General features: G+C 43.8%; 1 protein-coding gene across 4 annotated transcripts in view; it reads right to left on the reverse strand.

Annotated features, from left to right (window-relative positions):
- Positions 1-26,055, reverse strand: part of LOC124602126 (flocculation protein FLO11) — a 616,796-nt gene that overhangs the window by 31,882 nt on the left and 558,859 nt on the right. The window contains exon 1 of one of the 4 annotated variants that reach the window (XM_047136301.1): positions 1,061-1,105. The exons of 2 other annotated variants lie outside the window; for them this stretch is intronic. In XM_047136301.1, the coding sequence (XP_046992257.1) occupies positions 1,061-1,083 (23 nt within the window). In that variant the 5' untranslated portion in view covers positions 1,084-1,105. Of the gene's footprint in view, positions 1-1,012; positions 1,106-26,055 lie in introns of those variants that run through there. One more of the 4 variants, XM_047136300.1, reaches the window with a different exon arrangement.

Genomic DNA, 26,055 nt, shown 5'->3' on the forward strand with positions numbered 1-26,055 from the left:
AACTGTCAAGCCGTGGAATGGATTTAGGCTGCGACTTTCTGGGTACTGTAACGTACAGCCTAAGATATGGCCTCGTTTCACTCGAAATTCAATACCCAGAATTAAAACAGTAAAAATAAGACATCGCATTACTCAGGTTCGTGACCAAGTACATTCTCATGTACTTACGAGGACAGAAAAAGTAGAGAAATTCAGATTTCTAAGGACGCATATGGACAGTCATTTCCGCTCACCAACCATGACTGCCACAAAAGGGTGTAGGAGGGTGGGAAGAAGGGGGGGGGGGGTAGGGAGACAATGACAATAATAATAATAATAATAATAATAATAATGACTTACTATGAAATTTCTACAAACACCGCACAGTAGTTCGCGAATTACAGATGAAGATCTATGCACACGGCACTTATATAAAGTACTAAAACAGATACATCTTCGAATAGTGTACGGCACAGAGAATGAAGTGTGAATAATATCTCACTGCCATGTCGGGAAATATTTCGCTGATTATGAATACACTACCGATGTATAAAAATATTCGCTACATGCATCACCGAATAGAGCCGAGACTGTGCTACTTTTCCTTCTGTAATCAAAAACGTGTGGAACACGGAGATGTGCTTTTTTCAGATGGCTAATTTTCTACAGCCTTAACTCGAAAGAGTGTCTTCGAAAAATAAGACGCACTGTGTTGCTGTTTGTCCTCACTAATGAAAACCACACCACAATTTAGCGACAAGCAGCACGTCTGTGGAATATTTGTGTGGCACCAGTACAACAGAGAAAGACGATTCACTGTTAAGAAACACACCGTCAAAACACCGACGTGCAGCGTAGCACGACAAGCTGCGACGTCGACGATTCCGCACAACACAATCACTCAATCACTGCTGCAACACTTTAGAATCACGCGTGCGAGAGGGGTACAGTGCTCAGGGGCAGGCACAGCTGAGAGCAGGCACAGACGGGCAGGCAGAGAGCGCGCGGGGACCGCCCACGCTGGCTTGTTTACCTAAAGGCGGCGGCGACGGAGCGCCAGAGCTGGCGCACGCCCACTGACCTGTTGCTGTTCTCGCGACCCATGCTCCCTGGGCGCAGGTTCTGCCGGCACTGAGCGCGCGCCCGTCGCGACGCCGACGCCTGCCGCCTCCGCGTGTGCGGGTGGGGGAGGAGGCGGAGGAGGGGGGAGCGTCGCCTGGGTAGGGGCCCCGCTCGGCCTTATTCAGCGCAGCCGTCCCATGTGTGGGACGGCGGCTGCGACGCCTAATATGGCGGCCGGCGCACACCGGCATTCCGCGACAAGACCCTTCGGCACTCATTCCGACGGGAGACGCCGCGGCTAACGCACGCCCGCCGGCACTACACGAGCTCACTTTACTTCACTTGCCCATGTCGCACATTGGCAACCGCAGCTAATCCCGCTTCAGCAGCCGATCGCGTCGGTATTAGAACCGAGACAGAGATAGGTCTTATATCCGGAAGGACTGGAATTCAAATCCTTGGTTTGGTTTGGTTATTCTGTGGTTTCGGTACTTCATTTCATGCAAATATCCGGGATATTCGACTGAAGCTGATTTCCTTCCCAATTCCTATTAAATCCGAAATGACGCTCCATCTCTGTGTCGACGAGATGACAAAAATCCAGAATACCTTTTTTTCCTCGACCACCTCTCTCACTCCTTTACAATGATCTTTCAATTATGCGAAATTATTAAACTGTTGCAGTACCCTATTCACTGCCGCAGAGCGAGCCTGTTCCAATGCAAATAATTGAAAGGATTTTCGTAATTTGCATTTGGACAAAGTGGGGAGGGCAGATATCAGTGTTCCGTTCCCGACCACCGGACTACATTTCTGGGCCATTGATTAAATCACAAGCCCCTCGGCTGTTACGAATAAAGCGAGGGCATGCAGTGTTGTTGATAGTGATTTGTTCGTCGCACAGGAGCAGAAACCATGACAAACCATATGATGTTCTTCCAGAGAAACATCTTACATCATTTCTAATACAGCTTCAAATTTTTTAAACACGCAGTAATAGATTTGACAGGATGTTTCTCTCGAGTCTCTTCTCTGACATTTCACGATGGGACAGACGTTAAGTCCTATACGGACCAAAGAAGTCTTGTCGGTAGGCCAAGAGAATGTTCCTAAACATACTGCACCGGCTTCCATCATCAGCACAAGTAAGAACAATCCAAACACCGCGTTTCGGATTACCTTCCCGGCTAATGACAAACATCATCAATGAGTGTGGAAGAGAATCAGGATATCATTCAAGATATAGGTATACACCAACAACAAAACTTAATGGTGCATATATTTATCACTCACGCCGATGATTAAACACTTGTCACGTACATGTTTCTCTACAGTTCCTCACGTACGGCCGATATACCAGTTATAATAGTACAAGACCACTGCACTACCGTGGTGCCGCAACTCTGATCGCCTCTATTTGGAGAGCATATATTCTGTACCTATCTCCTCTCCATTTGTTAAACTACGTGATCACACTGAAAAAGTTCTAAACCTTACGATAATAAGTTACACTGCTATGTTTTCACGCGTGAATAACACATTGTTTTTCAGTACACTCATGGCCAAAGAAAAATCGTGCATTACAGAGGCGGCCGTTCAATGAACCTCAGCATCTTGCCGTGACGTTTGCTCAGAGAACTGCAAGGTAGAGCACTGCGTGTTGACAGCTCAGTGTTCGAGCTCCGGCTTGATCCATTATTTGTAGCCGGTCCCAGAGCTTCAAAAAATTGTTTTTGTTCGGGAAATCTAGCACACTAAGCAGTAGCAGTTCACGCGTCTACTAACTAATCAACTACAATATCAGCACGGCACTACTGACTCCGTAAACCTGTAAATGGAAATCATTTCGTCCGGTTCTCAATGAAATATAGAAAATTCCCAATTTTTCATTGATCTTAATCTATGGAATTTCCACTTTCCAGTGATATATAACACACTAATATATATATATATATATATATATATATATATATATATATATATATATATATATATTCTGGACTATTCATTCATTTAAAAAAAAAGAATTTAACAAAAAACACGGTAAGGGCATGACCATTTTCCAAGAATGTGAACAGCTGAAGATTCGCCAGTTACTTAGGAGATGGGGATTTAAAAACTTTAAAAGCAGCTGTGGAAGCGAAGCCACATGGAGAGAATGTAACTATCACTAAACTGGAGTGCATAGTTCATGTATAAAAGCAAATGGGTATGAGGCTGCGAGGACTGACAATTTCATACAAGGAGAGAAATTAGAAGATGGCAGAGGGTTAGATGGTAAGAACAGACTCAGGGAACCTATCACGGCCATCAGGCGAAATGTGATAAGTTGTATTACCAGTTTTGTTTCACTTCTCTTCAGCAGACGATAAACTGATTTATGGCCTATGGCCCCCAGAAAGTGATTAATGGTGCAAATACAATAAAGAACAGCAAAATGGTCAAAAATTTATTCACAAACCAGCTATATCTTTTCCCATAGTGGAGTTATTGAAAGAAACATTCACAGATTTGTCACATGTAAGATTACTGAAAAATGTCTTCATGGTTGCACCCAGAATCCTAAAGAATCCAGCAACAACGTAATCCGAGCCAGAATTCCCAAGATAGTGTTTGTGTCAATTGGTACACCGTATTGTGGTGTCTTTGATGCAATGGCAACGTTTACTGAAGGAAATGTTGCAAGGTGTGAAGCCCCGAAAAAGACTGCTACCTGCTAGAAACTGTTACTCGCTTCACAGTGAAACAAATGTTGAATTTACATAAAGAAAAGTGAGGGCACCTGATAGATCTGTCAGAGACCTTGAAACAAGGACAAGACAATGCAGAGGAGCAGGTAAAGGACACTGCAAGATGAAATGGAAGAGGATGAAGACAATCCATTTTAAGGAGCTGGGATGCACTGGCAACTTTAATGGCTGTTTCCCGTAAGTTGCATTTTTTAAGCATAAAGTGCACTTTCCCCCAGCTTTTACTTGCCAGAATGTGTTCAAAATTACAGGATATACTAATTTGAATATTGTGGATATTTTAACACAAAGGTTGTCCCATTTTGTAAATCTCAAAAAAATTAAAGCCTTGTCTATATACAAAATGTAGACAGATTATTAATGTTTACTTTTTACAAAACTAATTATCATCTTAAAACTAATCACTATTTTCAGATATATTCCTGTTAACGTGGTTAGAAATGTTAAAACTACAAGCCATGTTTTTTTACAAAATTTTGTTCCCAATAGTTCCTGACAAAAAGTGCCTTTCAGATGAATAAATTTTATATTATTTAAGATAGGGATTACCAATCGGCTCAGACCCCATTAGAACACCATCATTCTGCTCAGACACAAATCTAGAAACAGCATTGAAAAATAAAACGCTGAAACTAAGGAACTGGGACTACAAAGAGAGGAGAAAGAGCACAAGAAGGAAAAGGCAAGCCGATAGTTGCGCGGTTACTATGTCTGCTGGTGAACTGCCTTGAGATCTGGCGCGCTTCCGCGCCCTCGGCTCAGCGGGAATGTGGCTGGCTCAGGCAGGACTTTTACGGAAGCCTGTTTCCTGGTGGGCGGACTTTCGGTGCGATTTCCGGCCGCTGTCTCCTACTGAGGTCGCGTAGTTGATGTTGCGAAAACGTCATCGCTTTCTTTTCAATGCTGTGTGTCTCCCCCTCCCCAACCACAATTAGACTGGAACGGGGCACGATTCGTGGACAGGTCCGGGCTTAGGGCGCCAAGAGGAGAGGGAGCACCGACAGACCTCGATCGTCCCTTTTATTTCGGCGGCCTTGGTCACAAAAGAAACGCGTGAATTTGAAAACCTCGAAGACGAAGCCAGCAGCACTGTCGCTAGCGCAGCGTTTGACGCAGTGTTGAGTTCAGTTCCAGGGCGACTGTCATGTGCCTGGTCGCAAATGCTGTACAGTTGCGTTTCTCACCGATCCGTGCACTAGGTGATATTATGTTGGTCGTCTGTTGTTATCACTGCCATGGTTAGCTATTAGTTTTGGGAAGCTGAAAGTGGAATTTTAAACAAGATTAACTGTGATAACGAAACGTATAACTCATGGCGTAGTGGACCTGCAGCCGTAGTACTTCAACGTCGTTGTGCCACAAATCGCAATGGAGAAACGAACTGAACGTCTCTAAATCACGTGTTCAAGACATTCTCCAGAACGCCTTGAAAAAGAGAAAAGTGTGAGCATAGTTTTTCCTGCACAGGCTATCTCCAGAACAAAAACAAGGACACCTGGACGCCTACCGTGACTCGACTGAAATGAAAAACAAGGCCTATGATTTTCTGAAAAAATCATCACAGGTGACGAGACTTGGTGTTATCAGTACGCAAATACCACAAAACGACAAAGTGCAGATAGGGTCTTTCGGTCCGCCAAGAGCGAAGAAGGTGCAAATGTGATGCGCCAATTGAACAACATCTCAAAGAAGAACTTCTGACAGTTTCACATAGTTGTCTGAACGTTCTGTGCGAGAGAGTATTCAGAACACATGAAGCACTGAAACCACCATCTTAACGCTTCTCTATTTTTTTATTAACCAAGTCCAAAACTTTTTACTGACTGGGTTACGAGATCGCTTAGTTCGGAGAAGTATGGCAAATGTTGGACGGTTTGTCAATACGATGCCATCGAGCTCTTTCCTGCACTAAAATGAAATGATTCACGAAAGCATACACACAATCCAACAAAAGTGGTCACTATTCTCTTCCTCTTTCTTGACTATGCTGTCATTTCTTCTATCTAAATTACTGTCCACGTTTGTTACGCAGTGACACCATCACTTCAATATGACTAGTGTGACATTCAATCTAATCACTAGGCAACAAAAGCTACCTCCGACTGTTGCTGCACTTTACCGACTGACACAAATGTGGAAGGAGCAGTCATTGTCGTCAAGGTACAAATCGACTGCATTAGTAAAAATCGCCATCAAGTGACCGAGGTTACATTCATCAATTCATTGTCTGATCTACCATACGTCGAAAGTCGAGAAGCAATCACAAAACCCCACAGGAACGATTTGAAAAAGAAAAACCACGCTGTAGCATCTTACAAATAAGCAATCGACTGACTATTTGTATTAGTCGCTACACAGATATCAAACGCCACATTCCCACACACTAAAAAACAAAGGCACTTGGCTGTTTCCAAACGCTCCTGGTTATATACACTGCGAAATGTGTGAAATTGGATGTCCAACGCAATCTTTTTTTTTCTCTCTGTCCAGAAGAGTTAAAAGACACGCAAGACAACAAAACTTACGTGTTTCATTAATTAGCTAGCTGCAGTATAGTACAAACTTGCCGTCATTGAAGTAGTCACAAAGTTGGCGATAATAGATCTTTCTCGCACGATTTTTCTGTGGAACGGCGATTCATACTTACAAGGGAAACTTCCCATCGCACCGATTCATACTTACAAGGGAAACTTCCCATCGCACCCCCCTCAGATTTAGTGGTGCACAGTGCCCAGTGGATAGCCTGACAAAAACTGAATACAGATCAAGCATGAAAACAGGAAGAAGGTGTGCTGGACTGTAAAAAAAAAGCAAAACAGAAATAGTGAACGGTTCAAGCCTAATAAGTGCAATATCGAGCGATGTGGAAGAGCCACGCCGTCGTGATTAAGTGGTCACGGTGTTAGACTGCAAAGCGGATACACCGGATTCAGTACTCACTCGTGCTTTTTTTTTTTTTTTTAATTCTATTTTTCCTCAGCATCATGAACTGACCGTCCATCATTCAAATATTTGTTCTCTTCATGTAGTCTTCGCAGCTCTCATACTGGTTACAGAATATGAGTCATGTGGTAAAAATACATCACCGTCGCAAGTAAATGTGACGAATAGAAAGAGCAGACGGAATACCACATAGACGTCTCACAGAAATAAAAACAACAAATAAACGTTTAAAACTATGTCACAACAAAGGAATTCAAGAGTCAAAACTTCCGTAACGGAACGCAACTTCAAAACCGTGTTAAAAATATGTTTTGAGAGAGCACAGAGGAACTGTATGATTGTGAAACTGTTGCATTCATTTGCTGCGGCTTATGTGATAAGCTATTATGTTTCTATTATTGTCTTGGCAATGATAACAATCCCATTCATACCAACACCTAAATCGGGCAAGGAGGCATATCTCACTTACTAACCAGGCGTACAAGCTAGATGCGTCGATGACAAATTCTTATCATGAGACACACGTAGTCACTAATACCGTGTAAGACACACCAGACGTGTTTTCCGGTGGAGATTCGGTTGGCTTGTCGCGTTGTAATCCTCCTTTACACCTCGTTGTTGCAAACGGGCATTACAGTACGACACATACACAAATCTGAATACACCGAACAACCGGAAAAAAAGATTGGCACGAAGGAGTTCTGAACACGGCTCGCCCGCTTGGCACCGTAATCACTTAACTACGACGCCATCGATTACTTACGCTGCTCTATGCTGCACTTCCTCTGATTGGGCAAATCACTGTTTCTATCTTGCTTTTTTTTCACAGTTCAGTGCACTTTCTTCCTGTTTTCATGCTTGATCTGTGTTCAGTTTTCGACGGGCTGTCCACTGCGCCCTCTTGCCAGTAAATCTGAGGGGGTGCGATAGGGAGTTCCCTTTGTTAGCCTGCGCTTTCCGGGGAATTTCCCCCTCCAGATTGTCAAACGTTATGGTTCCGAATGTGTTGCCGAGCTGTCGTCGTGATCTTCAGTACCGTTGACAGGTAGACTGGTTTGAGGCAGCTCTCCACGCTAGTCTATCCTGTGCAAGCGCCGTGCGCTTGCATGGCGACTACAACCTACATCCATTTGAACCTCCTTACTACACACTGAGGTGACAAAAGTAATGGGATAGCGATATGAACATATACACATGGCATAATGTCGCGTATACAACGTATAAAAGCGTAGCACATTGACGAAGCTGTCATTAGAACTCAGGTGATTCACGTGAAAAGGTTTCTCACGAGATTATGGCCGCACGACGGGAATTAACGGACTCTGAACGTGGAATGGTAGTTGGAGCTAGATGCATGGGACATTCCGTTTCGAAAATCGTTAGGGAATTCAATATTTCGCTATCCACAGTGTCAACAGTGTGTCTAGAATACTAAATTTCAAGTATTAGCTTTCATCATGGACAACGCAGTGATCGACGATCTTCACTTAACGACCGAGATCAGCGGCGTTCGCGTAGAGCTGTCAGTGCTACCAGACAAGCAACATTGAAATAACTGCAGAAATGTGGAACGTACGATTAACATATCCGTTAGGACAGTGGGGCGAAATGTGGCTTTAATGGACTGTGGCAGCAGACCACTGACGCGCCTGCAGTGCCTCTCCTAGGCTCATGACCATGTCGGTTGGACCCTTAACGACTGGTAAACCGTGGCCTGATCACATGACTGCCGATTTCAGTTGGTAATAGCTGATGGTAGGGTTCGAGTATAGCGCAGATCCCACGAATCCATGGACCCAAGTTGTCAAGAAGGCACTGTGCAAGCTGGTGGCGGCTGCATAAGGTGTGGGCTGTGTTTACACGGAATGAACTCGGTCCTCTGGTCCAACTGAACCGATCACTGACTGAAAATGGTTATGTTTGGCTGCTTGGAGAAGATTTGCAGCCATTCACAGACTTCATCTTCCGAATAAAACGATGTCATGTCACCGGGCCAAAATTGTTAGCGATAGATTTGACGAAAATTTTGGACAATTCGGGCGAATGATTTGGCCACCCAGGTCGCCCGACACGAATATCATCGAATATTTGTGGGACATCACCGACAACATTTCCGCAATTATCGACGGCTGTAGAGGCAGCATTGTTCAATATTTCTGCAGGATACTTCCAACACATTGTTGAATCCATGGCAAGTCGAGTTACTGCACTACGCCGGGCAAAAGGGGGTCCGACACGATGTCAGAATGTACCGCTATCTCATGACTTTTGTCTCCTCCATTACCAAACTGAAGACTGCTTGGTGCTTCAGGATGTGTCCTATTTAGCGATCACTTCTTTTAGTCCAGCGATGATAGAAATTTCTTTTTTCCCCAATAACAGTAATAAACGGTTGGTCAGTGATACCGCTGTCATTTCCCCACAGTTGTTACTCATGCGACATTCGAAAGTTTCCTAGTGGCAGACAGAGAAGCGGCAGAACGACGAGGGTGGGATGCCGCCCCCAGCCACATAACGCGGTGTCCGTCCTACGTGCACGAGCGGGCACGACTTGTACGGCAGCGGCAGGCGCCGTAGGCGGCGTGGTTGCGCGCGCTTTCCAAGGCCTGGCTGGTCCACTCCGCGCTTTTCCGCCGCCTGCCGAACTAGTTTACGGTCGAGCCCGCCGATCCGACAGCAGACTTATTCGCTGACGGCGTAAGCCATCTTCTGTCGCATCGGGCAAGCGTGTGTTTCGAAAACATCGATTATCTGAAACCGATCTCGCACTTTTTTTCACAATACATCCTAAAACCATGCAGCCAGGTAAATGGAGTATTTGTTTTTGGAGAGGATCCGCCTTGAACAAAACACAATTTTTCTTGTTCTTTTTATTTTCCAGACATTTTTCGCTGAAATAACTGCATCATCAGTGTTTTTTTTATATTTTCTTTTTACGGCATGCTGTGGAATTCCTGGGATTTTATGTTATTTAATGCAGTTGTTTCAGAGGCCTCTACAGTGAAGATGATGCGGAAACTAGAAAAAGCGACTAACTGTAACTCAAAACAACTACATTTAATAATATAAAAATCCAAGAATTCCACAGTATCTGGTAAGAAGATCAATAATAAACAAAAACACACTGGCGTCGCTGAAACTTTAGCGAAACTGGTCTAAGAAATTGAAAAAAAAACTGTATTCTGATCAAGGCGGACACACTCCAAAAACAAATCTATTTGTAAGCAAACATGAGCAGAAGAGCTTCAACCCCAAGATGTTTAAATGCCGTATTTCTTGACTTCCCAAAAGCGTTTGAATCGTACTGCATGTCAGGGACTGGATTGAGGATTTTTTGACAGAGAGGACGTAGCATGTTATCTTGGATGATGCGTCATCAACTGACGTAGAATTAACTTCGAGGGTGCGCCATGGGAACATTGCTCTACATGTTTTACATTAATGACCTTGCAGACAACATTAATAGCAACCTAAGACTTTTCGGAGATGATGTGGTTAACTATAATGAACTACTGTCTGAAGAAAGCTGCGCAAATATTTAGTCGAATCTTTATAAGATTTAGAAGTGCTGCGAAGATTGGTGACTCGCTTTAAATATCCAGAAATGTAAAATTCTGTGCTTCACACAACGAAAAATGTAGCACCCTAGTTAGTGGGTCACAAATGGAATCTGTTAACGCATGCAAGTACATAAGTATAACAATTTGTAGGGAAATGAAATGGAACGATCGCATAGGCTCAGTCATAGACAAAGAGACAAAGCAGATGACAGACTTCGGTTCACTTGTAGATTACTAGGGAAAAGCAATCATTCTGCAAAGGAGATTGCTCACAAAACACTCGTGAGAGTCAACCTAGAACATTTCTCAAGTGTGTGGGGGACCCGCATCAAGTAGGACTACAAGGGTTATTGAACGTACACAAAGGAGGTCAGCAAAGAAGGAGATTGAAAAAGGCAAAGCACGTACAAGCAAATGGTAACCTCCGCATTTTTTCTTGCGGCGGTTACATAACACTACGATGATGCTCGAGTGTCGATTGAATTTCGTGCTGTTGGGAAGGTTTTTAGAATAATTTTACATAACGATTTCGTCGGAACTGTTTAGGGAAGTCAATATCAGTACAACCACTGGAAAATTAAAATATTCCGCTGGGTAAAGCATGTAAGAACACATACTAAATTTAAACGGGGCCATTAAATCTCATCTCTGAAATGAAAAACGGTGCTCCACGGACACAACCTTCTTCACAGCAGGTGGCGAGCGAGTTATCGTGCAACAGCTAAACAACCTTCCACAGGACGGTCGCCAACGCCAGCAGCAGCTGCCGATAAAGGACGCCCCTCCGCTCCGGCTCCTTCTTTGTAGCTACCGGGATCACTGCAGCACCGCCACTTGGCAAGGAGGTCTTCTAGCCAAGTTCTTGAACGTCTATGGTCTCCTCTGACGCACCCCATTTACTAAAGCAACACCTGTTCCCAGTCTGCCTTTAGGCACGAGGAAGTCAACATCAACACAGAGCAGTAGAGCTCGACTTTCCACGTCCATCGAGTTTGCAGACCGTACGATGGACTACTTGCTTAATTCCATGATAGCTATTTTCAAAACAAGTAACCATCACCGCGGGCTCAATGTCATTTCAAGCCAACGCAATATTTCTCTCAGTTCGCCAGAGAGGACTTAAGTTTCCACGAACTTTACAATATAATATCAGAATAAATATTTTACTAAATTCTGGTACTATTCTTACTTGAAATCTAAATACAAGGTTCCCATTACCTCTTTTTTCGAAATCAGAGAAGTAATAAAGAAGTTGAAACTGACCGACTGAAAACAGGGCACGTAAATCAGGAGGTAATGGGTCGTCGTCAGAACGATTATAGCAGAAAGTAGGATGTCGAAAGATAGTATCGATAATTGGCTGTTCTTATCTGACCTCATGTAAGTTCAATGCAACTTCCACCGCTAGTCTTCATTATCACCCAAAACTTTTTGAGTACTGTCCACCGCGACTCTGGATGTTGCCTGATGGTGTTGCGGCCACGTGACGCGATAATAGAAGCATGTAAGCGGAGCAGACACGGACGGGGGATTACCCTAGCGAAGATTTGGTTTGCAAATGGAGACATCCATTCAGATAAGCGATTTTAACAAAGGGCAGATTATTGTTATTATTATTATTATTATTATTATTATGCACAGCCTGTGAACGAGTATCTCGTAAACGGCGAAGCTAGTCGAATGTTCACGTGCTACTGTCGTGAGCATCTACGGAAGGAGGTAGGAGGACAGTAAAACTACCACTACGCGCAAATGGTTGAACGTCCACGACTGTTCACAGAACGGGGGGCTCGGAGGCTTGTCTGTTCTATAAAATAGGATAGATGGTGGTCTGTGGCGTCTCTGCCGAAAGAGAACAATACTGATGCAGGAGCAAGTGTTTCGGAGCACATCGTTCATCGTACATTGTTGAACGTTGACCTCTGCAGCAGACAATCCTTCACATGTTAACGCAACGACATTGTCAGCTACGATTGCAGTGGGCACGTGACTATCAGGATTTGACCGACGATCAATGGACACTTGTCGTATCTTCGGGTGAATCATATTTTTGCTACCGAGCGAGGTGGCGCAGTGGACAGCACACTGGACTCGCATTTGGGAGGTCGACGGTTCAGATCCGCGTCCAGCCATCCTGGTTTAGGTTTTCCGTGATTTCCCTTCAGGTAAATGCCGGGATGGTTCCTGTGAAAGGGCACGAAAGACTTCCTTCCCCATCCTTCCCTAATCAGACGGGAAAGACGAGCTCTCTGGTTGGTCCTCTCCGCTGAATTAACCAACCACCTAACATCTTTACTACACTACGTCGATGGCCGTCTCCACAAACGCCGCCATCGAGGTGAATGGCAGCTCGGAACGTGCAGAGCGCCACGGACGCAAGCTGGTGGGAGCAATATTATGCTATGGGAGCCATTCCCCCGTGCTTGCATGGGACCTAGTAATCTAAGACACACTGACAGCTGCGAAACACCTGTATCACTTCAAGCTTGATGTCTTCCCCAATGGCGGTGTCATCTTTCGGTATTACAATTGTCTGCGTTTCAGAGCCAGAACTGTGCTACAGTGGTTTGAGAAACATTATAGTTAACTCACGTTCATGTCTCAGCGAGCAAATTCGACTGATGTAAATTTAAATTCTATGCAACACTTCCGGGTCGCTATCGGGCTCCATCAACGCGTACGTAAATCAGCGGCCCTTTATTTACGAGAATTATATGACCTGTGCCTAGACATCTATCTAATGCCACATACCCCCACAAACATACTAACAAACTGTCGGATCCTTGATAAGTCAGAACCAGTGATGTATTTCGTTCCAAAACGGGCTACCAAGTTATTAAGCATGTGGTTATAATGTTTTGGCTCATCAGCGAATATTTTCCACGTCTCTTGGAATCTGGGTAACTACTGTACCAAGTCTATTTGAAACCTGTCACTCGTAATGAAGTCACGTTTTGGTCTTCTCCTATAAAACCAAAAATGTTATTTATTGAAGCCTTAGGATGAGCCCAGTCAACCTTCATTCTTCATGAAACGCATTCGCAGTTGCGAATGCGAACAAGTATCAGCTGTACTAGGGAATGACGACAGTGAAAGTTTGTGCCCAATCAGGACTCGAAGCCCGATTTACCGCTTTACGCGGGCGATCGCCTAAGGCGCTTTGGCTACCCGCTCACGACTCACGGCCAGACCCCGACTCCCATACGTCGTCGTTCCAGCGGCACAATCTCTACTCCTACTCAGATTATGTAATGCACGTCCGAAGGAACACTGCATCGTTATTCTTAAAAACAAAGGCACTGTAATATTGTACTTATCCGAAGATACCGGGCAACGAATTTCAATTAAAATGTCCTGCCCTGTACAGAAATTACATGTGTGTGTACGAGAACAGGTTGTGACGCATGAACGACGACATACGGAAGTCTGCGTTTGGGTGTGAGTCCCGCACATATACGCGAAACGGTTACGGCGACCATTAGAGTAAAGCGGGAATATGTCTTCGAGTCCCGTTCCAGCACAAATTTTCACTGTCGTCATTCCATTACACAGCTGCTGATTGATTGTATACACAACTGCGAATACATTTCTTCCATTTTATAACGGCTGTAGCCGCCGCAGTGGCTTGCAACATTCTTGACAATACAAGCACTGCAATATCGTACGTTTCCTAACTTCACCATAAAGATATTTTAGCTTCAGTTCGATTCAGTATGTCTTCATTAGATAGCTGATCAATCCATCTTTCTCAATTCTTCTGTGGCTTTTATTTTCTTCTTGTCTGCAGTGTTTGTCGTGTACGTTTTACTCCATACAATGGTACACTAAAGACAAATATCATCACAAAATACCGACTTTAAGGAAATTTATGTTACATGTCAAAATCTCAAACTTTTTCGGAAACACTTTCCTCACTATTACCGAACTGCGTTTTATATTCTCTCTATTCCGGGAATCTTCAGCTATTTTGCTGACAGAATAGCAAACAAAATCTGTTATTTTCAGCGACTCAGTTCGTAACCTAATTACCTTAGTAGCACCTGATTTAATTTGACTACATTCCAGTGTCCTTGTTTTATTTTAGTTGATGTTCATCTTATATTCTCTTTTCAAGATAGTAACCATTCCGTTCAACTGACCTCTCACGTTATAAGTAATCGTTTGTGGTGTATGAATTTAAATGATGTTTTATGTCTTTGCTATCTCTGGCAGAATTACAATGCCATCCACTAACGTTACTATTTTTATTTCTTCCCTCTCAGTTTTAATTCCCTTCCAACATTTCACCTTTGTTCCATTCGCTCCTTCTCAGATTACAATTTGAAAACACGAGGGATGGCTATAATACTGCTTCACTTTCTTTTTAGTATCATTTTAACTTTATGTCCTTCGACTGTTATAACTGCCGTTTGGTTGGTGTAGTTGTTGCAGATAACATTTCGCTTCTAGTATTTTATCACTGATAATTGCAATGTCTGTATAACGTTGACATTGTCAAAAGCTTTTACCGTGGTGACGTAACCTAAACCATTTTTCTCACAAGTCTAAAACACAGCTGTCGTTTCTACAGCTGAAGACGCCAGAGTGTGCGAAGAAACACAGCAACAGAGTAGGTGCAGTATGTACATCCTCCCAGCAAAGTAATACAGCACATGCTTCTCTCCATATACAGCTTACAACTCCCAGTTGCTGTCCGGAGGAACGCTCACCTACAGTGCTACAGCATTACGCAATTGCACATTCAGCTTCGTCATGCTCTCTCTGCGTTCTCTTAAGTTTGTCCCATATCTCTTTCACTTTGTGCTTGAAGTTTGGAAATTTAGTTTCTGACAGGGTGAGTTTTCGACATATTTGTTATGTTTGTCATTTAGGTCGCAGATTTTACAGATATGCTATATATCCATACAGCAGCTTACCTTCACTACACTGAAGAGCTGCCGGCGAGCCGTAAATAATACATTACCCTTGAATGCTTGTATTATCATCCACCTATCGTTCCTCATCCAATATCTTTGCCGATCATAATGGTTTACCCACTTTAATGTTCTCGAACAACTCTACCATTTCCTTTTCTATGATATTTCTGTTTTGCTTCGCGTAACAGCTTATATTTAGAAGCACTAGAACTCAGTATCTAAAGCGTAAGAAAATAGCATTGCGGTTTTCCATTACAGTGGAATACTCAGGTTTATCCTACTGTTACAGGTGGAATATTATCAGTTCAACAGTATTCACCAGTAAACAGAAAACTATACAGTGTGGTCAAACAGCTCGGTGAGGCCCGATCAGTGTCGATATGAGCACAAGGAAATTTCCCGGGACAGAGGAAGTGGGTTGCGGTAGTGGCGGCGCCCGGCAGATACGGCCATATCCACGGGTGACGAAATGCTGCCAGGCGACAAGGCCGTAATACGTGAAGCCTCGTACAGGCTCTCAACCGACGAGGCACGCAACACGACTAACGCTGGGGAAAAAAGTAAGGAAGATCAGGCATTCGCGTCCCGTCGACGACGGGGTCGTTGGAGAAGGAGCACAAGCACAGGTTTGACGCGGAAATGGGAGATATTCCGCTGTGTCCTTTCCAAAGGAACGATATCGGTAAACGCTTTAAGCAGTTTAAAAACAAAAGCTCAATCTTGATGACCGGGAGGGAATTTGAAACGTGATCTTTCCGAATCCGGTACTTAAATCTGCTGCGCCTCATCACTGTGTTAGCTCTAGGAATCATTCGACAAAAGATTACAATGCACCACGAAAAAGTTGTAGAACACAAATTCATCAACAGCTGCATTTTAGAAACTCTTGTGAATATCTTCCTTTCCAAATTTGAATCTGTGTGACTGGACACTGTGTTCCTAATGTCTACCTCGACCAGCTACAGCACAAATATGTCAAGTCCCTTATGGTGCGACGATCACCTGTTTCGATGTCGTTTACGCCTGCAACTAGTCACCAAGTAACCTAAATTTGAAGGAAGGAAGGAAAGAAGGCGAATTAGGGTTTAACGTCAACGTCATTAGTGAGGGACTCGTGATTTAACTTTGGCAAACCGAAGTGGTTGTAGTTGTAGTAGTAGTAGTAGTAGTAGTAGTAGTATTGTGGTGGTAGTACTGCATTGCACGAGAAAAACTGTGGAAATGTGACGACGATCTCTACTGCGTCCTTGTTAAAAGAATCTGACTTCTGCAAGCGAAGATCTTAAGAGAGTGACGCACTGTACTTGAAAGTTCGTTCTAGTTTCAGAAAAAGAGCCTATCTTGTTACAGTCCCAGGCTTACTCTGTTTTTCGAAGAGGAGTGGCATAATTAAGTAACACTCAAAATGGCAACCGCAACCTGAAGTAGTGGCGCAACTTCCTGTCTTGAAGCAGTGTGATAAGATTATTACGTAGGCGTGAGTTCTTTTGATGATTATCTTCGTCTGGTCGAAATAATCGTCAGATATAGATTTCTTAATTTAGATATCCGGGAATCTGGTACACAATGGCTCAATAACGAAACTATCATAAGCGCAATGGCGCAATTCTTAGATATAGTTCCAGTGAATTAGAAAAGGTCAAGTTGCCCGGTGTATCGTACGCGCAAGCAGAACAAATCACGTGTTGTATCGGTTATCTTCAGACTGCAGACTTCGCGAAACATGAATGAAAAGTCGGAGCTGAGACGGCGACGGCGCCCGCGCACTATTAACGCACTGTACCAGTCACAAAATTATTTAAAATATTCATCACACGGCAGTCTGCACACCGTCTCTGAGCATCACTAGCGTCAAAACCATCATGGACCACTAGCGGCTTGTGACAGGAGTATACTGAGATTTACAATGTCGTGTTTGCCTGCTTCTTGTTAATGGCGATGATGATGAGAGGTGAACAGATGACCATCAACAGTGTCCCATGCACTGATTTACTAAGGTTTGAAATTTAACTCTGGGCACTGGCGGAAGGTCTGATGTTTAGGACCTGTACACCACCGTATGTCCTCCCCTTGCTGAGCAATCAGTGACAGTGAAAATTTCTTTCACCTCAAGATCCGAGCCTTCTAACTCCGTGCCGGGCGCCACCGGATGATGGAGTGTTTGTGATGGCGGCTTTTGCTTCTGAAACAACTGAATATCAGTAAGCCTCAGCCGTTAACCGAGGAACCAGTAATAACTTTTTCCCTCAGCATTGTTAGGCGACTTTGGCATTTTTTGTCGCTATGAAAAGAAAATTTCACCTTCTGTTATTACTGGTGGTAAGTTATTGGAGCGTAGCTTAGAAAACGACATCATTAACGAATCTCTCGGTGGCTCTTTGAGACGCCCAATCTCACATGAAACATCCTAATCAAGCTGGGACATGTGAGTAGCACTTCCGTGTGATGTTTTAGACAAAAGATGACAGCATCAATCAAAACTCTTATAGACTGACAGCCCATGGAGGAAGACAAGAAGAATAAGAAGAAGGCAGTTACCGATTACACAAACAACAGTGCTTCATTACAACTGCGATAATTCCCGTCTGAGTAGCTCATTACCACTATTTTAGCAATGTCAGTCATCGATGTGACACAGTGTCTCAGATGGCACGTCACGCTTGGCCCAGTGGATGCGCATGGCCAAATTTGCCCAGCAGGGCTAGGCGCACGCCGGCCGTGGCCTTTGCGGTGGGAATAACCGGCAGAGCCAAGTTGTCGGCGTATTTTTAGCGGGTGGCACGGGCTGGCCTGTAGCGCGCGCTGGCGCCAACAGAGGCCGCGAGGCGCGGCAAGGCCGGCGCGAGTTCCGCGCCACCACTCTGCACAGCGCGTGTGCCACCCATCACACGACAGACCTTCAGCCGCGCCCTCGTCGCTAGCGGCAAGTACATACGACTCTCACTCCCGAAATAATACGGTCTATTTGAGAAATACATGGGGTACTCATCGTATCACATCGCGACCGTCGTCGTCCTCATCGTTACCAATATGACATCTACTGCTGAAGAAAGGTCTTACCCAAGCTATGCGGTTTTCAGCTAGGTGCATTCCTGAATAAGATTTTTCAATCTGCAGCGGAGTGTGCGCTGCAATGAAACTTCCAAGCAGATTAAAACTGTGTGCCGGACCGAGACTCAAAGTCGGGACCTATGCCTTTCGCGGGCAGGTGTTCAACCGATTGAGCTACCTTGCGACCTATCCTCATAGCTTTTCTTCCGTCCGTACCTCATCTCCTACCTTCGAATATCACAGAAGCTTTCCTGCGACCCTTGGAAGACTAGCATTCCGGGAACAAAGGATATTGCGGTGACTTGGGTTAGCTACAGCCTGGGGGATGTTTCCCGAATGAGATTTTAACTGTGCAGTGGAGTGTGCGCTGGTATGAATCTTCAAAAAAATGGTTCAAATGGCTCTGAGCACTATGGGACTTTACATCTATGGTCATCAGTCCCCTAGAACTCAGAACTACTTAAACCTAACTAACCTAAGGACATCACACAACACCCAGCCATCACAAGGCAGAGAAAATCCCTGACCCCGCCGGGAATCGAACCCGGGAACCCGGGCGTGGGTATGAATCTTCCTGGCAGATTGAAACTGTGTGACGGACCAAGACTCGAACTTGGGCATTCGTGTTCCTCCCTCGTGCTTACTAATCGCATCTATACACCTAACATTTGGCCACCGTCTTGTTCTATTCTCCTCTTCTGAATCAAGTTAATAGCTTTCGTTGTTCACCTATCATTCGTTCGTCTGGTTACATGTACCTTCCACCTATAATTAATTTTGGCTCAATTGGCTCTGAGCACTATGAGACTTAACTGTTGTGGTCACCAGTCCCCTAGAACTTAGAACTACTTAAACATAACCAACCTAACGACATCACACACATCCATGCCCGAGGCAGGATTCGAACCTGCGACCGTAGCAGTCGCGCGGTTGCGGACTGAAGCGCCAAGTGGAGAAATCAGAACACTTCCTACATACTCTTCTGTTCGAAGTCAGTAGAGGGGTGACAGCAGCAGAGACAACCAGAAACATTTGAGCCATGTATGTGGTAATGCCGTAGGACAGAGCACAGTAAGAAAAGGTTTTTCTCGTTTTAAGGAGGGTTGTTTTGACATCAGTTTCACGTTCAGGAAGACATTCCGGGTTTGATGTAGATCGATTAAACGTATTAGTCCTCAATGATCCACGCCAGTGCTCTTGACAAGTGGCAGATGTGATAAATCGTTGTAATTCCACCATCTTACGACATTTTCATGCAATGGGGAACGTTCAAAAACTCAGACTTTAGCACCTAGAACCACTCGGCCACTCCGGCCGGCATAATTAATTTTCATTACAGTCATACTTACGTCTTCGCCTCAGTCTGGTCCTTGATCTATACGTCTGCTTCCCTATCTCAGGGTTTCCAGTATCCAACTCTCGAGTGCATGTTTAGCAGCCCACAGTTTTTGAACTCTATTGCCATTAATTGTCCATATCTTACTGTCGTAAGCCAAAACTGGTCTCAATTATTCATTGTTTTCAACAGCCCTAAATACAAGAGTTCTGAACTAGTTCAATGGCCGCACTGTTAATTTTTATTATTTTCCTTTCAGTAGTTTCAGTTTCACATTTATTCAGTCTTTTTGACGTAGATACTAAGTCTTGCTGTTAATGGTAGTCTGTACGAACTGCTTGTAATCTTACTACAATTTTCAAACATCCTTTTCAGCCAACACCTTCCTGTGTCCACAATGTGTACAACCGCGCTGAATAATGGTCTGTGATCGAAACCCGTAGCAAAATGGAGAATAAACTTAACAGCAGCTGGTAGTGGGACATGATGTCAATTCCTACAATTACTGTAATTGATTTTCAGTTCTACATTCAAACTTGCATAATGTTCTTCCATTCGTTGTTCTGTTAATTGCAACGGCAAAACATAAGCGGGTCACGTACGACCTTTCAGCACGCATTCTTTTTTCGTCTGTTCACTTCAAGGGCCAGAAAACTTTCTCTACGACTGCCGAGTAGTTTTGTTGGTTTTTAAACTCTTTGCCTGACCGCTGCTTCAATGATGAATTTCTCATTATCGTGATGAAGTCTAAAAGAAGCTGTAACTTCGATAAATGCACGATGGTTAGAAACAGTCTGAACAGGGTGTAACGGTGCTGAACGGTAGACTGTGGTGAGAACTAGGTGTTAAGAAAAACATTCCATACGTTGCGCCGTTTCCGAGTTAATTAGCATTGAAATTAGCCCATCAGGCCATTGCACGTGCAAATACAAGCGGCTCGTCAGATACAATTAGCGCCAGCTTCTCTCAAGGCGTAGATGATAGCCCACAAGATTGTTCAACCTTCTTCTCGGGTTCGATCCTTACCAGAGTCCCACATCCATCTTTTCTATCGCTCTCTTGTTCGGTTTTAGGAAACAAAAAGAATTACACGTTTGGCGACACCATCTCTGGCAGGCCGCTTGAATATGCGAGCGCAGCGGTCTGGTTGGCTAACGTCGATGCTAAAATTAACTCGGAAACGATGCAACGTATCGAATTTTTTTCTTAACAATTATCAGTCAAGACCCTTACGAGCTGTTCAGACTGTGTCCGACCACCCTGTATAGCCCTCTTCTATTTACTGAGAAATGTTGAATCAATGAATTGTTGTTTCTCAAGGGCCGAGCGAAGTGTTTCTTAACTCGATGACTCTTAGACAAAACAGTAATTTATTCAGGTATTCATTTCTCCGTTCTACAACTTCGTTCATGACTTTCGAAGATCACATTGTGCTACATACAATTCTAAAGCCACCTTATCATTTTCTTGATTAAAAATTGATATTTGCTTCAATATGGCTGGTCATAATTTTAGTGAACAATAAGAGGCTGAAAGATTCATCGTATTTCATATACTGTCTGTCTCCTTTCTTCTGAAAGACAATAACTGCAGGATTGTGTCCGTTTTGGGGAATTGTCATACTTTTGTAAATATTTTATCAAGTTGCTTTGTATTATTTTGTCTCCAGCTCAAACTATTTATGTTGAATCACTGTCTCCCACCGCCATTTTTTGATATCTTAGGTAGGTTTTAACTCGTCGTCGTGTATTAGTTTCCGAATGTCATTAGATCCATGACTAGCTATCTGCGTATCTGATTCGTCTATTAAACAACACAAATACACAAAAAAGATGCAGCACTTAGGAATTATAAGATGGGACAGAAATCGATAGATGTGATGCACATGTACGGACAAACAAATGATTGCGATTTCAGAAAAATTGGTTGATCTATTCAACAGACAGAGCTTCACAAATTAAGCAACTCAGTAACGCGCTGGTACACTTGCGGCCCTTAGGCAAGCAATTATTCGCTTGTCTTTGATCGATAGAGTTGTTGGATTGCACCTGAGGGATATCTGTCCAATTGGCGCGTTAGATCGTCAAAATCCCAACTGGATGGAGGGCCGTGCCCGTAATGCTCCAAACGTTCTCAATTGGCGTGAGATTCGGTGACCTTGTTGGCCAAGACAGTGTGTGGCAAGCATGAAGACAAGCAGCCGGAGCCGTCGCCGTGTGCGAGCGGCCATTATCTTGCCGGAATGTAACCCCAGGATGGTTTGGCAAGAAGAGCAACAAAACAGGGCGTAAAGTATCTTCGACGTACCGCTGTGCTGTAAGGATGTCGCGGATGACAAACAAAGGGCTCCTGCTACGAAATGAAACAGCATCCCTACTAGACCATCATTCCTGGTTGTCGGGCTGTATGGCGGGCGACTGTCAGGTTGGTATCCCACCGCTGCACGCGACGTCTTCAGACACGTTTTCGGCCTGGAATCTCATTGACTGGAGTAGAATTGTCTTCAGTAATGTGTCCCGCTTCGAACTGAGCCTCCATGATTAGCGAAGACGTGTCTGGAGATGCTTCGGACAACGATCCGATACCAACCTGACCGTCGACTGCCATACGGTCCGACAACCGGGAGTGATGGTCCGGGGTGCCATTTCTTTTCATAGGATCGCTTTGGTTGTCGTCCGCGACATCCTCACAGCACAGTGGTACGTCGACGATATTCTGCGCCCCGTTTTGTTTCCCTTCATGGCAAGCCACCCTGGTCTTAAATTTCAACAAATTCGCATATGGCGACATTTTCTACTGCTTGTCTTCTTGCTTGGCTTGCCAGGTCGTCGGATGTTTCACCAGTTGAGAACGTTTGGAGCATTATGGGCAACACCATCAATCGCCTCGGAATTTTGACGAACTAACGGGACAATTGGGCAGAGTTTGGCGAGATATCCCTCAGGAGGATATCCAAAAACTCTGTCAACCAATACCAAGCCGAATAAGTGTTTGTATAAGGGTCAGAGGTGAACCTATGCGTTATCGACATGCTCGATTTGTGAAACGCTTTCACCTGAACAAATCATGCCAACTGCTTTTTGTTTCATGTACATGTACATCACCACTGCTAATTTTCTTCCCGTTCAGGTAATTTCTTCGGAGTGCGTAGTCTTTCCTTGTATTAAAGCACATTTAAAGATATGGACAGAATGCCTCAGCAACTGTTTTTATCCTCTCTGCTGTAATTTGTGTCATATGCCTTGTTCTCCGATGAAATGTGAGTGCTTTCTTCACCGTTTCAAATTGTTTCCAGTACCAAATTTTTTTTGTATATTAAACGTGTATCATATAGCCTGTAAGGTAATTCTGGGCGGCAGTGTGTATGTGAAAATCTTCAGGCCAATCATTTTTTAAATTCCTTTCGCCAACTTTTCTCTCCTGGAGTTTCCCAAGTTCTGCCTCCGCCTTTAATTTCCGAAATAAATACGTCGACAAGCTACTGCAGTTGGGAATGCATAAGTTGTCACTCCAAAAATACAGAAGTACGTGGTGGCGGCGCCAATAACAGGACAGGCCGGCCGCACGGGGTTGGGTAGGCTGGCGGCGGAAGCATGCGCGCGCGCTTGCGAGGAATTGCGGCCCCGTCATGTTTGCTGGGCAGTAGCCAGGAAAGCACGGCTACGCGCGAGCAAGGCCAAGGCGCGTCGGTCGCGACAGCTGCCCACGGCCACGTCGGGAGTTCACAACTACAGGAGGATCAGTTTTCGAGATGGTCCATTAAATCCTCACCAATAATACGTCAGTACTGAACAAATAATATTATTAAATATTTTGATGCCGACAAAACTGAAACGTCCACCACATGGCGATCGTTGACGTGCGATGGGGCATAGTAGCAGTGTGCGTCTCGTTCAGTTTTAAAGAGTTAGGTGTTGAAGAAAGGAGATTCTGTGCGAAACTATAGACTCGTAAAAGCATAAGCTAGCCGAAAGGAAGCGGACATCCGCATCGGCGTTGCGGTGTTATGAATGTGAACGCCACGAAAACAGTAAATGCTAGGAATCTGGGCAGACGCCGCCAGCTAAGAGTTTCGTTGGACTACACACTACCTGCATGAGATACCGCAGCCAATACCTGTATATCCCTATTTCCAGTAGGTGTACACAAATGAGGGTCTGTTCGAAAACAACAAGGGTGTGAGCTATTACTGTCTATCGAGATATCGTTTACAACTTTTTTTTTTCATCGGTAGAATTTGGAATAGTAAAAAATACGAGTTGTTGCAGCTACATTCGTTACAAGTAAAGAAAGATATTACACTCAAAAAGACACCATGACACTCAGGAAACATAGGTAACACGAATGTCATGCAAGAATGTATTTGGGCTGTGGCGTCCTTTGTAACAAGTGGACCTCATGGATTGCTCTGCCCTGTACTTGGAGAATTTGAAGGGCAGTGCCCGGACATCAATTTGCTAAAGCAGTACGACGTGATTCTCAAAATAACCAGAAGAAACCATCATTGAAGATTAGACGATTTCCGATCGCTGTTAAGTAAAAATAATTATCTTGATCATGTTAAGCAACACACCTGATGCTAATGTTAATCATTAACGAAAACCACCAACGATATGTTATTAGGTCGGATTGCTGAAGAAGTTCGACTTGCGAAACCGGTCGTAACACAGTAAATGTGGTTTTCGTTGTTCATTAACAAAATTAATTATGCTACCAATCAGTTTATCGGTAGTCGAATGCATAGCGTAATAGAATTGTATTTGTGAAGTCGGTGGTTTAAATCTCACTAGTGGCATTTTTTACTTTTTAAAGTTCCACAATTATTCGCAAACGGAAATGTTAATTAACAAATACTGAAATTCAGTCTTTAAATAAAAATAACATGTTTTTATTTTTGGTTACTAATGGTGTCACAATGCGAGTATTCATAGGACAACTAATTAAATACACGGCATGCTATTTTTATTTTAAAAAAAATTAATACTAACATTTCACTGGTCAATAACGATGAAATTCAAACAAAATTAGAAAGAAATATGCCGCCTTCAGTTTCAAAACAGCGACATCAGGAATACAAACTTAACACGTTATGCATTCGACTACAGACAAATTCATTAACAACATAGTAATTTTTGTACTTGGCAGCAGTAGGATATATTCAAATGTGTGTGAATTCCTAAGGGACGAAACTGGTAAAGTCATCGGTCCCTAGAATTACACACTACTTACACTAACTTAAACTAACTTAAGCTAAGAACAACACACACACCCATGCCCGAGATAGGACTCGAACCTCCGGCGGGAGGAGCCGCGTAATTCGTGATATGGCGCCTCAAACCACGCGGAGTGGCCAGTAGAATATCCCCTATTGTTCAGCTAAGTCGTTTTGGCTCAGGAATTGATGTAGGGCCATCGAACATGAAGTCCTATACGAGGTGCGGCTAGAAAAAAACCGGACTGATGCTGGAAAAAACATTTATTTGCAATTATTTACAATTTCATGTTATCTCCTTCAATGTACTCCCCTCCTCGGTCTCTACACCGCTCCATACGAATTTTCCACTGTTCATAGCAATGCTGCAGATCATTTTCGGTAAGTCCATACATTACTTCCGTCGCTTTTTCTTTTACTGCTTCAACAGTCTCAAATCTAGTTCCTTTCAAAGCTGACTTGACTTTAGAGAAAAGAAAAAAGTCACAGGGGGCCAAATCAGGTGAGTAGGGTGGATGATCTAAGATGGGAATGTTGTGTTTTGGCAAAAACGTCTTCACTGACAACGCACTGTGAGCTGGGGCATTGTCTTGGTGAAGAATCCATGACTTTTTTCTCCACAAATCGTTCCGTTTTCTCCGTACTCGCTCACGTAGGGTAGCCAGGACGCTAATGTAGTAATGCTGATTCACTGTTTGTCCCTCTGGTACCCAATCAATGTGCACAATCCCTTTGATGTAAAAAAAAACAATCATCATTGCCTTGAATTTCTATTTTGACATTCGTGCTTTTTTTTGTCGTGGGGAACCAGGAGTTTTCCAATGCATCGACTGGCGTTTAGTTTCGGGATCGTAAGTAAAAAACCACGATTCATCGCAAGTAATAACATTTTGTAAGAAGGTGGGATCACTTTCAATGTTTTCCAGGATGTCAGAACAAATCATTCTTCGGCGTTCCTTCTGTTCAATTGTGAGACACTTTGGAACCATTTTTGAACACACTTTGTTCACGTTGAAACTTTCATGAAGAATCTGCCTAACACTTTCCTTGTCAACTCCTGTTAACTCCGACCCTGCTGTGATTGTTAAACGGCGATCTTGTCGAACAAGTTTACCGATTTTTTCAATGTTTGCATCAGTTTTTGCTGACAATGGTCTGCCAGTGCGAGTGTCATCACTGGTGTCTTCGCGACCATCTTTAAATCGTTTAAACCACTCAAACACTTGTGTTCGCGATAAACAATCAT

Source organism: Schistocerca americana, chromosome 1 (genome assembly GCF_021461395.2).
Source record: "Schistocerca americana isolate TAMUIC-IGC-003095 chromosome 1, iqSchAmer2.1, whole genome shotgun sequence".
Lineage (NCBI taxonomy): Eukaryota > Metazoa > Arthropoda > Insecta > Orthoptera > Acrididae > Schistocerca > Schistocerca americana.